At 36.8% G+C, this 14,740-nt stretch overlaps 3 protein-coding genes across 3 annotated transcripts; 1 reads left to right on the top strand and 2 right to left on the bottom strand.

Annotated features, from left to right (window-relative positions):
• Positions 1-258: 258 nt before the first annotated feature.
• LOC111801070 (peroxiredoxin-2E-2, chloroplastic-like) lies at positions 259-1,218 on the bottom strand. The gene has a single exon (XM_023685039.1). It carries the CDS (start codon positions 1,107-1,109, stop codon positions 423-425), a length of 687 nt encoding a protein of 228 aa, XP_023540807.1. The 5' UTR covers positions 1,110-1,218; the 3' UTR covers positions 259-422.
• A 1,001-nt stretch (positions 1,219-2,219) lies between these two features.
• Positions 2,220-5,927, bottom strand: LOC111800728 (histone deacetylase HDT1). The gene is made up of 10 exons (XM_023684546.1): positions 5,819-5,927; positions 4,797-4,867; positions 4,507-4,718; positions 4,331-4,341; positions 4,191-4,235; positions 3,934-4,112; positions 3,186-3,314; positions 2,980-3,070; positions 2,659-2,797; positions 2,220-2,570 (listed from the first exon to the last, which is right to left on the bottom strand). The coding sequence occupies exons 1-10, from the start codon at positions 5,829-5,831 to the stop codon at positions 2,507-2,509; spliced, it is 954 nt and encodes a 317-aa protein (XP_023540314.1). The 5' UTR covers positions 5,832-5,927; the 3' UTR covers positions 2,220-2,506.
• A 1,689-nt stretch (positions 5,928-7,616) lies between these two features.
• Positions 7,617-13,934, top strand: LOC111800900 (delta(14)-sterol reductase-like). Its single transcript, XM_023684805.1, has 13 exons — positions 7,617-7,923; positions 8,008-8,125; positions 8,245-8,315; positions 8,464-8,520; positions 9,816-9,907; positions 10,081-10,128; positions 10,320-10,440; positions 10,531-10,577; positions 11,232-11,313; positions 12,462-12,538; positions 12,639-12,758; positions 13,357-13,431; positions 13,511-13,934. The coding sequence occupies exons 1-13, from the start codon at positions 7,855-7,857 to the stop codon at positions 13,662-13,664; spliced, it is 1,131 nt and encodes a 376-aa protein (XP_023540573.1). The 5' UTR covers positions 7,617-7,854; the 3' UTR covers positions 13,665-13,934.
• The last annotated feature ends 806 nt before the right edge of the window (positions 13,935-14,740 follow it).

Genomic DNA, 14,740 nt, shown 5'->3' with positions numbered 1-14,740 from the left:
CAGCTTCAATAGCATTCAGAAGTCATTTGGGCGAGATATTCTTAATTTTGGAGATGAAATCTTTAATTTCTTGTTCTATGACAAGAAAGAATGATATATTTAGTAAAATGCAAGAAATTCATGCTTGAGGTAGTGAGGTCGGTTCTTTCAGGCATTTCGTCGAACATGTTGTAGGCGTGCTAAATTATCATAGAACATGAAGCATAAAACCAAGTCACAAAAAAATAAAAAAGAAAGAGAGAAACAAGAAATGCAAAATCAAGAACCATGAAGACGAACTCAGAGATTGATTCAAACAGATGCAATTCATCCCATTTATTCGCCAAAATCGAAATAGCTACACTATGAAGTGAACCAACAAGCAGTGGAAAATGATAGGGTTCAATAGAAAAAGAAAGGAATCTGATCTCATCTCATTTTATTCAAAGAACTTTGAGGATATCCTCAGCACTACTGAAGGTAAACGCACCTCCTTCCTCCAAATTCAAGACCTTCACGACTCCATCCTCAGCCAAAAGCGCGTAACGCCTCGACCTCACGCCCAATCCCACCGGCTTATCGCTCAAATCAAGCTCGCAACCAATCGCCCTAGTGAAATCTCCATTCCCATCGGATAACAACAGAACCTCATCGTTAACATTGAGATTTTCCTTCCAGGCCTTCATCACAAAGGCGTCATTAACCGAAATACAGGCGATCGTGTCGACACCTTTGGCCTTAAGCTCGGCTGATTTCTCAACGAAACCGGGAAGGTGCTTCTGAGAGCAAGTCGGGGTGAAAGCACCGGGGACAGCAAAGAAGACAGCCTTCTTGCCCTTGGTGAGGTCAGAGACAGTGACGGTCTGGAGCTCGCCGGCCGCGTCGAAGTAAGAAAGAGTGGACTCCGGAAGCTTATCGCCGACGGAAAGGGCGGCGGAGATGGTGGATTTGGAGGTCGGAGAAGAGGAGAATCGGAGGGGTTTTGGGGAGATACGGCGGGAGGAATTGAGGGGAAGGGAAGAGAAGGAGAGACGGGAAGAGAGAGCGGTGGCTCTGGAGGGGAAGAGAGAAATGGAAGAGGCGGAGGAAAGGGAGAGAGAGAGCCTGGAAATGGAGAAAGAGGCCGCCATTGTTGTCGAGAGATGGGGAGCAGAGGGATGAGTTTCGAGTGGTTTTGGTTTTGGTAAGGAGGGAAGCTTCAGAATTCAGTAATCAGGCGGAAAATACAAGGGATGATTATATTATATGGGCCGGCCTATTTATAAATTCGCCCACCAATTATTTAATCTTTTTAATTTTCTTTTTAACGCATTTCTTACTTTAATTTAAAAAATATATATATATATATAAACTTTATAGTTTATAAAGTGAGTCACTTTATTATCAATTATTCTAATATTTTATTCACAATATTACCCACTTTAATGAATGGAGGTCAGGGTTGGAAAATCTCCACAAATAATAATAATTAAAAAAAAAACATCCTTTCTTCCTAATTTTTTAATGTATTTTTTAGTTAATTAAAATCAATCAATATCATAAAAAGGTACACTTTTATGAAAAATTGATTTTATTATTAATTTATTAAAAAAATATACAACCATGAGTAATTGATGAGGCTCCTCATCCTTATACGTGTCCCCTTTTGACTTTCCTTTGCTAGGGAGAAATTTTCACACCCTAATCAAGAATGTTTTGTTCTCATCTCCAACCAAATGAGATCTCACACTAATAGGGTTATTACATTGTATTACATTCGAGTAATAAAGAACTACTACATAAAATTGAAAGCTCTAAAAATATTAGATAATCTTTTAAGTTCAAGAATCTATTAGACACAAACATAAAAGTCACACCCACGGCCTCCATCCACCATTTCGATGTCCTTCGATCCCAACACGCCACAAGATTAGAAAAAGAAGTTTTACTTGCACAGATCTCGTCGCTAACGTTGGCCTTTCTAGTGCTTATTTCTACTCTCCTCCTAAAAGACCCAAACAAAGGCAAGGAAAATTGCCTAGATAGATCATGCCATGGCAGCATTCGACGAGCAAAGTTGCACATGGGCTAGTCCAAGAAACCAACTAATCCAAGCAAAGGGTCTCCAAGCACCACAGGTAAAGCAATAGAGCAATCTGAAGGCAAGGATGAAGTTGACAGGCAATTTCATCTTTCCTACTTAATTCTTCTCTTCCAATGTTGCCAAAAAAAAGACAGAAGAATAAGCTAGGCGAACTTGAGCTAAAGTAACATTAAACAATATATTACTGAATCTAAAAAGACCTACAGCATAAGTCAAGACTAGCATATGCGATATCTAAAACGAACCATCACCAGGAAAACCAGTGTCCATACATTAAAGCTTATGATAATAATAACATTTGAAATCACATCAGAACATTTAGAAGATGAACCTCGAAAGGGTTGAGGGGTAGAAAATTCAAAACCAGCCAGTATCGTGGTTCGGATCTAACGTACTGGCCAGGTTGAGCAAATCCAACACGTTCTTCCTGAAACATTAACCTGGTCACTTCTCAGCACTGTGCTTAGCCTTTGTGTGGGATTGTAACGCAGTTTCTGAGCCAAATGCCCTGCAGTAAAGTTTATTGCCACAATTAGACTAAAGTTTAACCATTCAATTCTCCAAGAAATTAGAAAAACACGTGTAGCAAGAGATACCTCTTGCAAGATTTGCAGGGGAATGCACCACTAGCTGATTTGGGAGTCTGCTGTTTATTTTGGTCACTAGCAGCAGGCATTTTCCCAGCCTGTTTTGAAGGATGAGGAGTAGCTACATGAGGAACGCCTTTCTTGCCATCTGTCGTAAAAAATAACATTAAATTAAGTATTAAAAAAACGAACAATCGTGAAATTGCAATGCAATAACATGGAAAAGGAATGTGGTAAGATCGAGTGGTCAACTCCACATATCTATATAGCAATATAATGGCTAAGAAATCAGAATGTAAAACATGTTCATAAAAGTCAGAAGAAACAAACCAGTTTTCTGGGGAGTGACGAGTTTTGTCTTCTTATCAGGAGCAGGCGCTTTATTAGCAGCCTCTAAAGGCCTCTTCTTGCTTGCTTCGGCCTTCAATGGTTCCAACAATTATTTGGTTGAAAAAAATAGCAAATAAAAGAAAAGAATGCCTAGCTCGAAGCAATCGAGATTCTCTAAGAACTAGATAAAGATAGCAGGCTTGAACCTTTTTTGGTGTCTGCTCATCCTCTTCCATACTGTCATCCAAGTCTTCATTTTCATCGTCATCATCACTGTCGTCCCCAGAAAATTCATTTTCATCATCACTGTCATCTTCTTCACCTCCATTTGCATTCTGAAGGAAACCAGGACAGATGATAAAGAAAGTTGAAATTAAATGGCCATATTAGTATCCATTTGAAAATCCAGAAGTCTTCTTCGCGATGTTCTCTTTTCAAACCTTTTGTGATGCTTTTACTTTTCCTTTGTGATTCTGTTTCGTTTTCTTCTTTCATTCATTTATGGAATTTGTATCTTTTGAGTATTAGTCTCTTTTCATTTCTTGCAGAGTAAATCCTAAGATACCAACTTCGTTATATGCCTCAGACAATAGCAAATATCCAAGTAGCTCAGGAAGAGACAATGCTCCATCGGGTATGACCATTGTACAGGACAAAGATCAAAAGATTCAAACTACTGCACATGATAAGGTAATCAAATACTGGATAAATTGAAGCGGGGCGGATTAGCCGCATTTTTTCAATTGAAAGAATAAGGAATTATTAAAACTGTTTCAGAATAGCCAAAATTCTTTTGATCAATGATTTGAAAACCTATCTTCATGGTACATTCTCGAGTTTCACATGGAATGAAAATGAGAGCTAAATTAATTAATTTTGTACGCTGTTTATCATGAATCTTTTTTTTTTTATAAATAAATTCACACTAAGAAGTAAAATGACATATAAGTGCACCTCGTCATCCGAGCTGTCTTCATCCTCATCATCATCTTCATCAGAACTGTCTGCATTCTTCTTAGTGTCAATAGAGCCACCTTTGTTTGGTTCTACAATCTGCACTTTTTTCTTCGTTCCAGAAGTACCAGGCTTTTCATCTTTCTTAGGCTGTGGTTGTGGCTGTGGCTCTGGTTTTCCTGCAACCAAAGTATTATAGCATAAGTAATTAAATATAAATGACAAATACACAAACCAGTATCAGAGAGTAACATTACCATTGTCAATGACAGCTTGTGGAAGATCCTCTTCAGAATCAGTATCTGAAAATGGAAAAGAAAACACCAAACCAGTGCTTATTCATTGGTTTTAATGAAATAAAATAAACTACCAATGCCTTTTTTGAGAAATAACTTACAAGATTCCTCCGTAGCAATGAGAAAAACTCAAACTAGTCAAGGGAAAAACACAAGAAAGTGCGAAGTAAACAGTTAAACTACAAAACTTTCTTTTTAATGAAAATTAAAAAAATTAAATTAAATGCTGAATTTAAAAAAAAAACTAAAATTATTTAGGAACTCAGAGAAAGGATATTCTTCTGGAAGGAGGGATAAATATCCCGTAAAGTGAACGCTTCCATTTTTCCAATTATGAGATAGCTCAAAGTCTTTGTCAAACACCAGATCAAAAGAAACTTGTGGGAATTTCTCTGAGGATAATGTCCCCAGAACAAGCTTTTGATTGCCGACCTTGACATACAGAAAAACCTGTTCACTTCCTTTGCTCTTGGACTCTCCAAGGCATGCCTGCGGAAATTATATAACTCAACAAATGCCCAACTGATTTCTCATCAACATATAAACAAACTAGCTCAAAGACAATACCTGCGACAAATGCAATATATTCTCCTCTCCAGGACTCACCAAGAGAGGTTCTCCAGCTTTAACCTCAGCACCTGCACGACATATCGATAGCACTGAGTCGTGGAAACACATAGAGCCAGCACAGAACTGAATATGCATATACCAATGTGCTTTTAGTTAGGTACATCGACGTGTAAGAGAACTGAGAATCTGTAGTAACTCCAGCATATCCACCAAGAAATAATAGGCACATGACACATAAAACCACTCTCCATTTCCAGCAGAAACTGTTATCTTGATCTTTCGTCACCAGCCAGATAGTTATTAGCGACAATAAATTACAAATAAATGTCGTCGAAAATTTGGAATCATCCAGCCATAGCAGCTCCAATTAATTTTTTCCTAAACTATAAGTTCAAAAAACTTCTACGCACTATGAATAAGTAGGAACTCATTAATTAGCCAAAAGAAGGGAGCTGACTAAAAAGGCCGCACATAAACAAGAAAATAAAACGACCAGAAAGAGCAAAAACGTAAAGACTGAGATGAAGCAATCCTATCTCGTTAAACAGAACCGATGTAAATTAACAATGCACATCAAATTTCAAACAAACCATATCCATAAATAATCACATCTCCGTAAAAGAGAAGCGAGTCCAAGATCGTTCAAGCGCCTTTTTCCTTCAGTCTCTTAACACTCAAATTCACGTCATATACACACAAATTCCAACAGTGACGAACTTAATAAAACAAAATAGCGGTTCAAATCAAATTATTCCCAAGATAGCATTGAAAATTAAGAAATAGCAAAATTCCAGTGCATAAACAGGTAGCCTAAACCGAGAAGCTTCCAAGGAAGAATACAAACAAAAACAACTCCTTAAGCTAAATGTACTCTTCAACTATTTTTCTACAGTCGTAATACCTAAATCACTACAAAAAAATGAAATGAAACCCGTTGATCTTAGCCAATTAAGAAGAAGCGCAGAGAGAAGAAAAAATCAATGAAGAAGCAAAGGAGAAAAGGGAAGAGAGGAAATTACCCCAAAACTCCATTGGAGAAGAACAGAGATCAATGGGAAGTTGCAGGTAGGGTTTTTGTTTTTATTTTTGTTTTCCCTTTTTATCTCAACGAAGGCGAAGGACTGAGCCCTAGTAAAGTGACCGTAAAGTTCCGTGGAACTTATAATCAAGTGTTTCGCGTAACACTGCAATCTTCCAATACCTTTAAATGAATAAAATATAAATTAGTAAATGTCTATTTTCTTTTTATAACTACTTATTCTCTTTGTTGTTTCTGAAAATTGGTCTAAATACCGATAATGTTTGCTTAATCCATCCTATCTAAATGGTATGTGAAAGTTCTGTGTACGTGTATGGTAAGAAGCAAATATCCGAGCGTCGGATTTGAACGAACGTGAAGCTTGTATCTGAAAAATTTAAGTGAGGTCAAGAAACATTTTTCATGAAGATGTCAACAACTTGGTTCAGAGGAGGCATAGAGCAACAACCTGGTTTGAAGGAAGCATAGAGACTTTCTTGGCCATCAAAAACTACAGAGGGATCACCGCTCGCCGCTGCCTTGGCTTTGGTGAGAATATGTTTAACCCATGAAGAGGGATTATGTAGAAGGGGAAACCTAGAACAAGGGACAAAGACAATGTTGAAGTTGGAAGAGTCGCCGCAGTGGGCGAAGGAGCCAATTTTGGTGAGATGGTCTGCGGCGACTTGGTTGGTGAAGAGGCTAGTGCAGCGCTACGATTCCAAGGTAAATCTCTACAGTAGATTGATGGGCTTATCGAGATTCTGTATATTTTTGAAAGAACACTGATGAGGATCCTGAAATTAGGGTTTTTGTGAAGGACGAAGGTTGATTGGGAAGAAAATGAGAGAGACCATGTTGGCTAAGGTGAAAATCAATTGTGTTGGAAAAGGTGAGGTTGTATGTACAAGTATGCCGAAGGGAGATTTGGAGGCCAAAAGGGTGGAGTTGAAGAGTAATCAATCGACTTCGCATCTAGCAGCAGTGGCGACTGCCCCAACAGCGTCAAAGCCAGCAGCAATGGTGGAGAAGAACAGTAGAGGATTTCAAAAGCCATCGAAAGTGCTCTAATACTATGAGAATGTATGCTTAATCTACCACACTTAAATGGTGTGTGAAAGTTCTCTATTTATAATAAATGGAAACAACAATAAATAAAAAGATACATAACAAATATTTAGATATTTGCTTTATAATAAAATATTAAATATAATATATACGGTAAACTATAATTTAGTATTAAATATCATTTACAACCTTATATTACAAATACATTTTTATTATTTTATAAACATAATAAAAAAATGTTACAATCACTCGATTCTCAAATTTAATAATTTTATTTATGAGATTTTCATTTATATTTTTTGTTATTAACTAACATGATATTTTCTTTATTAAAAAATATGTTTGTTAATTATTGTAGATAATATATATATATATATATATATATTAAAACTCTTTTATTTTTATTTTTCTTTTTTCTTTTTTAATTCTTTATTCATCGTCTTTGTCACCTAAACAATAAATCTCTTTGATTGTTGTTGACAAAATTTATCTTAAAATTCAATTTTTATTTTTATTTTTAAATAAAAATTATTAAAAAATAAAATATAATTTAATAAAATAAGAAAATAAAAGCCACGATAAGCACGAATTTTATTTTATTTTATTTTAGTTTAGTCCTGTCTAGAAAATTCAAAAAGTCAACTCATTTGTTTTTAAAAAATAAAATGGTTAAAAAAATAGAAACAATCTATAATTTGATTTTGGAAAATTAATCAGTATAATTAGGAATTTGGGAAAAGGCAGCCCAGCCATTCCCGCCTGCTGTGGAGATTTACAAGCTAGCAGAGCAGTTGAACCAGCGCCTGTGGATTTAGTAGCTGCAATGAACAGACTCGGGGCTCGAGCTAAAGGCAGCCATAGTTGAAATTAGACAATCCCGAGAAGAAATTAGTTCCAATTTTGCAGCAAATTATCATTGTTACCAGAGGAAACAAGTCGATCGAGCGACAAAATCCGAACAAGTTGTCAATGATCGATTTCTTGAGGAATATGGATCTGGAGTTTCTTCTTCAACTTGCAATCCCTTCTTGGGAAGCTGTAAGTGCTAATTCTTTTGTATAAGTTTGATTTAGACTTCAATGTGTTTGAGATTCTTCCTGCTGTATGTTGTTGGATAATCAGGTTGCTATACTTTCCATTTTCTTCTTTTACTTGGCGATTGCTGGCTCTGTTCTACCTGGAAGGATTATCCCAGGAGTGATCTTGTCGGACCGGACTAGGCTTCATTATCGCTGCAATGGTATCGTTATCTCATATGTAAATGCAGTTTGTTAAGTTTGATATCACTGAGATCATCATTTCTTGGCAAATTAGTACTAAAATTTGGATTCCTCTTGGGGTTCTTTTGTGCTGCTATAGGTCTACTCTCTCTTCTGGTGCTTCTTGCACTTCTTGGGATTGGTGTTAAGATGAATTACATTTCGCCCACTGTGAGTGTTCATTGATTTTCGTATGTGTTGGATCACTCTACTTATTTGGCTCTACAGAAAATTTTTTTATTGAAATTTTGTATTAGTATTTCTTCCTTGATGTTGGTAACTGTCCTTATTAGATGCTTATAATACAACTCATATGTAGGCAATTTCAGATAGAGGGGTGGAGCTGTTATCCGCAACCTTCTGGTTTAGTGTCCTGGTATGTGAATTTCAAATTGAATATCTGAACTATTTGCTATGCAGCTGATATTATCAACGTTACTTGCTGACATTTTTCTGCATCGAACTTTTGCACATCACAACATCCCTGTTGACTTTTCACGCCTACCTTTTTCCTTTTGAGATTTGAGTGGTGGTGATAGAGACTAATTCTTGTTGATAACAAAGAGGTACAAGGCAAGGGTGTAACGACACATGGCCAGAATTTGGAATCCGAATTCGGCACTTGATGGCCCCAACATTCTCTTGCATCATGGTCACGTTACTTACTCCTCGCTTCTTAGCGTGAAGACTATCTCCACAGATCAACCCGAGTTTCTCCAGCATGTTTTGTCTTGACTCGTATGCATCTTAGAAAAATTCCCAGGAGGATACCCAACATAGAATTGCTCCAAGCAAAACATAAGTTCTTATGATTGAGCTACCATAAAAGAAAGTGCACCTTGTTGGTATAGTTAGTACTTTTAAATTCTTTAAATCTTTCTTAGACATCCTATCTTGAGGATTGCTCTCATTCGAATGTGGTCTCAGTTTATTCATGTATTGTTCCTTTACTCGGGTGTCGCAAAGGGGGATTTCGAGAACCCCTATCTCTTCTAAGCCAAATGCATAACTAACCAAAACCACATATACCTCTAAGCCAAAGCTTTTATTTGTATGCTTCCTCATATTTACTCAAGCTTACATCATAATCGTCACATGGACCCCACTACAACAATCCTCACACACACTTTTATATCATTTTCTGCCCCCTCATTCTCTTTGTAGTTTTGACATTAAGCATTGGGGGTCGATGAAGTGGTTCTATCATGTTGACAAGCTTCCGTATGGATAACTATTTCTGCACCTAAACGCAAAACTTCTTGTCCCTCAGCGATAAATAGTTGGTTAGTGTAGAATACGCTTGTTTGTTTCTTAAGATATCCCATTGTAATTCTGAAAGGGCTTTATGTTATAAGAGGAATTCAATTGGGGATTCTGTTGATTTGTAACTTCCTAGGAACCACTTGGGAAGATTTCCTACAATGACCATCAATAAGCTTGTTTCTAGGCCCCCAAATTCAAATCATCATGCAAGAATTGATGATTATTCGATTTCAATAATTAAAACACAATACCAGTACCATGATTCTTGCACTATGTGGTTATTCTTATAACATGTCCTTTTAACTATTTGTTAAGTTTGGTCTCTGAATCTTCTGGTCATCTATTATCAATTACTTCTCTATTTCTAGCTCTCTTTTTTTAACCTTCTCTTTAATGTCTCACTTTCAGGCAACATTTTTACTTTGTGTTGCTGGCTACAGTTCAAGTAGTCAAAGTTCTTCTCTAAAGCCCTGTATCACAGGGAACTTTATTCACGATTGGTACATATTCAATTTCGGTTCCTTTCTCTGTATATGTATAATGTCACTGCTTCTCCTTTTGGCTTTTAGTTTTTGAAAGTTTGAAAAAAGAGGCATAATTTTTTTGTTTGCTAAATTCTTGAAGTCTGATTTGACCACTTATCTAAGTATCAGCTTTTTTTGCTGCTTAACAGGTGGTTTGGTATACAGTTGAATCCTCACTTTTTGGGCATTGATCTCAAGTATGTTACTTATTTAGAACTTTATCACGTGCCATTCAGGAATAATGTTATTAGTTTAAACGCCACTTCTTATGCAACGATGCTCTCAGCCGTTTACATTTATTGATTTTCAATATGCTTATTATGTTCACTAACAGATGGTCCTTTGCACCGATTTCATATTGACAAGAATGCTTTAAGTCCTCCTGTAGATTTTTCTTTGTGAGAGCTGGAATGATGGGGTGGCTACTTATTAACCTATCAGTTCTTGCCAGAAGTGTTTTGGACGCCACCCTAAGCCAATCAATGATTCTCTACCAGACATTTTGTGCGGTAAACTGATAGTTTGTATTCCATCATTTTTTTTCCTTTTATTTTGGTGGCATCTAATGGTTGGATGTTTGGTCTAATATGTTGATTCAGTTATATGTCCTGGACTACTTCGTTCACGAGGAGTACATGACCTCCACGTAAGTGTATTTTCAGATCATTCTTTCCTGTTGTTTGAAACATGTTTTGAAATGCTTCTGAGCTCGGTCTCTTGATTGAATAAGAGCCAAGGATCTTCAACATCAACAAGTCTGCCAATGAAAAGTAATGAATATAAACCGTGACCAATTCCTTGGACACTAGGGAAATAAAATTGTGAATGGCATCCGTTAAAATGTTCTAGCAGAAGCTTATATGTTGCTACTCTTGGATACCGGTGCTCATTGAATCTCGGTTATGTTATTCTTATTATGACTATTGTCTGTCTGAGGTAGTTGGAGTCTCTGTATTTTATCCATATTAGCCGGCTTCTAAAACATTTTTTAGCCTAACTGGTTACTTGGAGACAGTCATGAATCTGGTTCTGCCCTTCATCAACTCTCTAATCAGCAACCGAATTACCTTGTACGAAAAACGTGTTATTTCAAAAGACAGGTTTCTGGTGAATAATAGCTCTGTTTGTATAACATAAAATAGTCTCCATTAGATTTTGTGCCTGCCATTATGAATTCTTAATTGCCATTTTCATATGAACTGTGGTCATTATACATTTTTATGCTTGGAGCACTCGCTTCATTTCACTTGCGATCTTGTGCAATCAGACTGAATATTAAGGCATGATTTATCTTGTGTAGATGGGACATAATTGCTGAAAGATTAGGCTTCATGCTGGTGTTTGGAGATCTTGTTTGGATTCCTTTTACATTTAGCATTCAGGTAAATAATGAAGTAGTTTACCAGTTTCTCTACTGTCACTCAAGCATTCGCTTTCCCTTGATCTTCATTAAACTAGTGAGAAGCTGGAGAGAGGAACAAAATATTCCTTTTAAGGGTGTGGAAACCTCTTCCGAACAGACACATTTAAAACCTTGGGGGAGCCAAGGAAAAGCCCAAAAAGGACAATATCTATTAGTGGTGGACTTGGGCCATTACAAATGGTATAAGAGCCAGACACCAAGCGGTGTGCCAGTGAGGACAGTGGGTCTCCAAGGGGGGTGGGCTGTGACATCCCACATCGGTTGGAGAAGGGAACGAAGCATTCCTTATAAGGGTGTGGAAACCTCTCCCAAATAGATACATTTTAAAATTTCGAGGGAAACCCAGAAGGGAAAGCCGAAAGAGGACAATATCTGCTAGCGGTGGGCTTGGGCTGTTACACAAGCGCAAAACCTCCTTTAGGAATATAGAAAGATCACTCCATAGATGAAGTAAACAGAAAAATTATAACAACCCTTGGTAAAATATAAGAAAGCATCCCCACTAGAAAATCATTCACAAATTGTTCTTCTTCCACACAAAGAAACCTCCTCGAAATACAAAAACCCCCATGAAAGCATAACCAAAAAGAATATTAAAGAGCTTAGAAGTTTGAATCCTCAACTCCACATGTTGAACTAACAAAAAAGAATACCCGAGCTTCCCACAGACCTCCTTCTATCTTTTTCAATCTAGGAGGCTATTCCCCAGACTTTCATCTGCTTATTAAAAGCCATCTCCTTGTGGATAAAAGAAAGGAATTCAAGATCATCGTCAAGTTCCGCTGTATTATACTTGCACTATTAGTCATCTTGTTGACTAAAACTTTTGCATGGAACCAGGATCATTATCGCACTTGCTCTGATATTGTTTGTATTTTGTGTCCAAATGGATTCTTAATTCTCCAATTTCAAACTGAAACTCACCCATATGAGTTCAGATTGTCTTGCGCATTTACCATCACAAATTCTGGACCATTATCTTCATCCGTCAATTTATCTTTTAGAGCTTAATGTAGGCTCTATGTTAAACTATCTGTATATTGTAAGTAGTAATGGATCGTAAGTTTGTTTTCATATTCAGATTATCTGTGTTCGCTTTTGTTATAGGGTTGGTGGCTTTTAACAAACAAGGCTGAGCTAACAACAGCTGCTACCATAGCTAACTGCTCGGTCTTTTTAATCGGGTAGCTATCACGACGTGACATAACTTATCATTGACATTTTCTTTTTCCTTGTCTTGAAGGTTCACTAAGATGTGAGATTTTTGTGTACTAATTTGGGCAGATATCTTGTGTTTAGAGGATCTAACAAGCAAAAACACATGTTTAAAAAGAACAACAAAGCGCTTATATGGGGTAGGCCTCCCAAAGTTGTAGGAGGAAAGTTGCTTGCTTCTGGTTATTGGTAAGGTTTTCATCTATTTTTGTTTATTTGTTGTCATAGGCATAACGTCTCATTAAGTGTTTTGAGGGGAACCGAATTTTTCTGATAGCTTTTTAGGGCTATACTGCAATGTTCTCATTTCTTGTTTTTCCGAAGTGTGTTTGATAATGGTAACGTTTCTTGTTCTCTCAATACGTTAAAGTTTTTCTCGGAAATAATACTTCAGAATAAATTCTTCAAATTTTATACACAAATTTAGAGACTCTTAAAACTGACAAACAAGAAACGTAAAACGATCAATCCATGAACACGTGTTTCTTAGAAACTAAATCCGAGACTCCAGTTCCGGTTAATTGTGCTTGTCAGCCTGAGGCCTGTTGAGATCTTACATTTTGCAAATCATGGGTATTGTTTGGACACCATTTCTCAGGACATGGCAGGCCACCCTATCACTAAAAGGTGGATCAATTTCAATCCACTTTTATTTCCTCGTACTCATCTGAAATAACTGTTATTGGTGTCGTAAGGCGACGCAATCCCGGTGTCTCGTCACTTTGACCCTCTGTTCACGTCGCTCGTTCTTCACGGCCTAAAAATCTAATACTTGCTGTTGAAACAGGGGAATTGCTAGGCATTGTAATTACCTTGGAGACTTGTTGCTTGCACTTTCTTTCAGCTTACCATGTGGGATAAGGTAATTTATTGGTTCCTCTTTCTTTGTAGCCAAAAGAAAAGAAAGAAGAAGAAATCTGATAATCCCGTCATTTTTGCAGCTCCCCAATTCCATACTTTTATCCCACATATCTCCTCCTTCTGCTAATATGGAGAGAAAGACGGGATGAAGCTCGATGCGCTGAGAAATATAAAGACATTTGGGCGGAGTATACCAAACTCGTCCCTTGGAGAATACTGCCTTATGTTTATTAGCATAGACAGATGTTGTTACTTGTGTGAAATATGAACACTCTCGTCGCCGAGATTTTCGTCGTCTTCTTGTCTGGTGCTTCTCTTCTCTTCTTCCTGAGGACACAACTTTCATCTGCTTCCCATGTTCATGGATTGTCTGCATTTTACAAGGTCTGTGTTAAGTTATTCTTGTCTGCTTATTGTGTCTTTAACTTGGTTAACCTGCACTTCATTTTCTAGATTTAGAAATTCTTGTGACAATGGGAATAAATAATCTCTCCTTTATTATCATCTCTCTCTTTCTCTCCATTTTTTTGTTTCCTTTATTGGTCTTAGTTTTGATAAAATTAATAGAATTGAGCAGCTGGTGACATGAACTTGACTTTGAGTCTCCGAGGCTATAATGGTAGAAAAGTTTTTCTTAGGCAAAGGAACTGCAGAGTGAAGTTGGGTATCGGGTATTCAACAGGAATGCCTCCGAGCATATTTCCACTAAGAAAATAAGAGAGTGCTTTACCGAGTGGGAATGCAGAGTACTCAATGTGCAATTTCTCAAGGTCTGTCCTCCCATATGGTTGTATCTCATCAAAGAATGATAAGAAGCTGCTTGTTGACACTAGGAAAAAGCGCTATCAGTCTCAATAGAGTCAACCTGTACTAATTAGGTTGTGGTTGGATTGGCTGCAAGCGGAACATAATTGTAGTTTCATAAAAGTAGAAACTGTTCCCAATAATTGGGCAAACAAAAAAGATTTTCGACAAAATGCTCCTATCCCACCATGCCTGCCCCTAAGTGGTACGTGTGTAAATGTCTACTAAGTTTTTAATGTTATTAAAAAAAAAAAAACATTATAATCTTTACAAATGTTTAATAAGTTCATTATTTTTTAGTTTATGAGTGTATTAAGCCTTTAAATTTAAAAATTAAATTCAAATGCTTTACAAACGTATATTTTAAATAATAATTATTATGAAATAGTTTTAATAATAATTATTATGAATTAGTTTTAAAGGAATTTATTCCTTCAAATAAATTATGAGTAGAAATTTTGCTGAATGACAGATTCTCTGCCTTCGGAAAAGTGAAAGGATGCATT

The sequence above is a fragment of the Cucurbita pepo genome, chromosome LG08, assembly GCF_002806865.2.
Source record: "Cucurbita pepo subsp. pepo cultivar mu-cu-16 chromosome LG08, ASM280686v2, whole genome shotgun sequence".
Classification (NCBI taxonomy): Eukaryota; Viridiplantae; Streptophyta; class Magnoliopsida; order Cucurbitales; family Cucurbitaceae; genus Cucurbita; species Cucurbita pepo.
Note: the sequence above shows the minus strand (reverse complement) of the source record. Positions and strands in the feature narration are given on the sequence as shown.

What these genes read in the sequence shown, in the direction of transcription:
- LOC111800900 (XM_023684805.1), top strand. Translation starts at nt 7,855, where the DNA reads ATGATCGATTTCTTGAGGAATATGGATCTGGAGTTTCTTCTTCAACTT. An exon ending in GCTTCATTATCGCTGCAATG is followed by an intron (nt 8,126 to 8,244) that starts GTATCGTTATCT and finishes GTGCTGCTATAG; the next exon opens with GTCTACTCTCTCTTCTGGTG. An exon ending in TTGCTTGCTTCTGGTTATTG is followed by an intron (nt 12,759 to 13,356) that starts GTAAGGTTTTCA and finishes CTGTTGAAACAG; the next exon opens with GGGAATTGCTAGGCATTGTA.
- LOC111801070 (XM_023685039.1), bottom strand. Translation starts at nt 1,109, where the DNA reads ATGGCGGCCTCTTTCTCCATTTCCAGGCTCTCTCTCTCCCTTTCCTCC.
- LOC111800728 (XM_023684546.1), bottom strand. An exon ending in ATATATTGCATTTGTCGCAG is followed by an intron (nt 4,719 to 4,796) that starts GTATTGTCTTTG and finishes TAATTTCCGCAG; the next exon opens with GCATGCCTTGGAGAGTCCAA. An exon ending in ACAAGCTGTCATTGACAATG is followed by an intron (nt 4,113 to 4,190) that starts GTAATGTTACTC and finishes CTTTGGTTGCAG; the next exon opens with GAAAACCAGAGCCACAGCCA.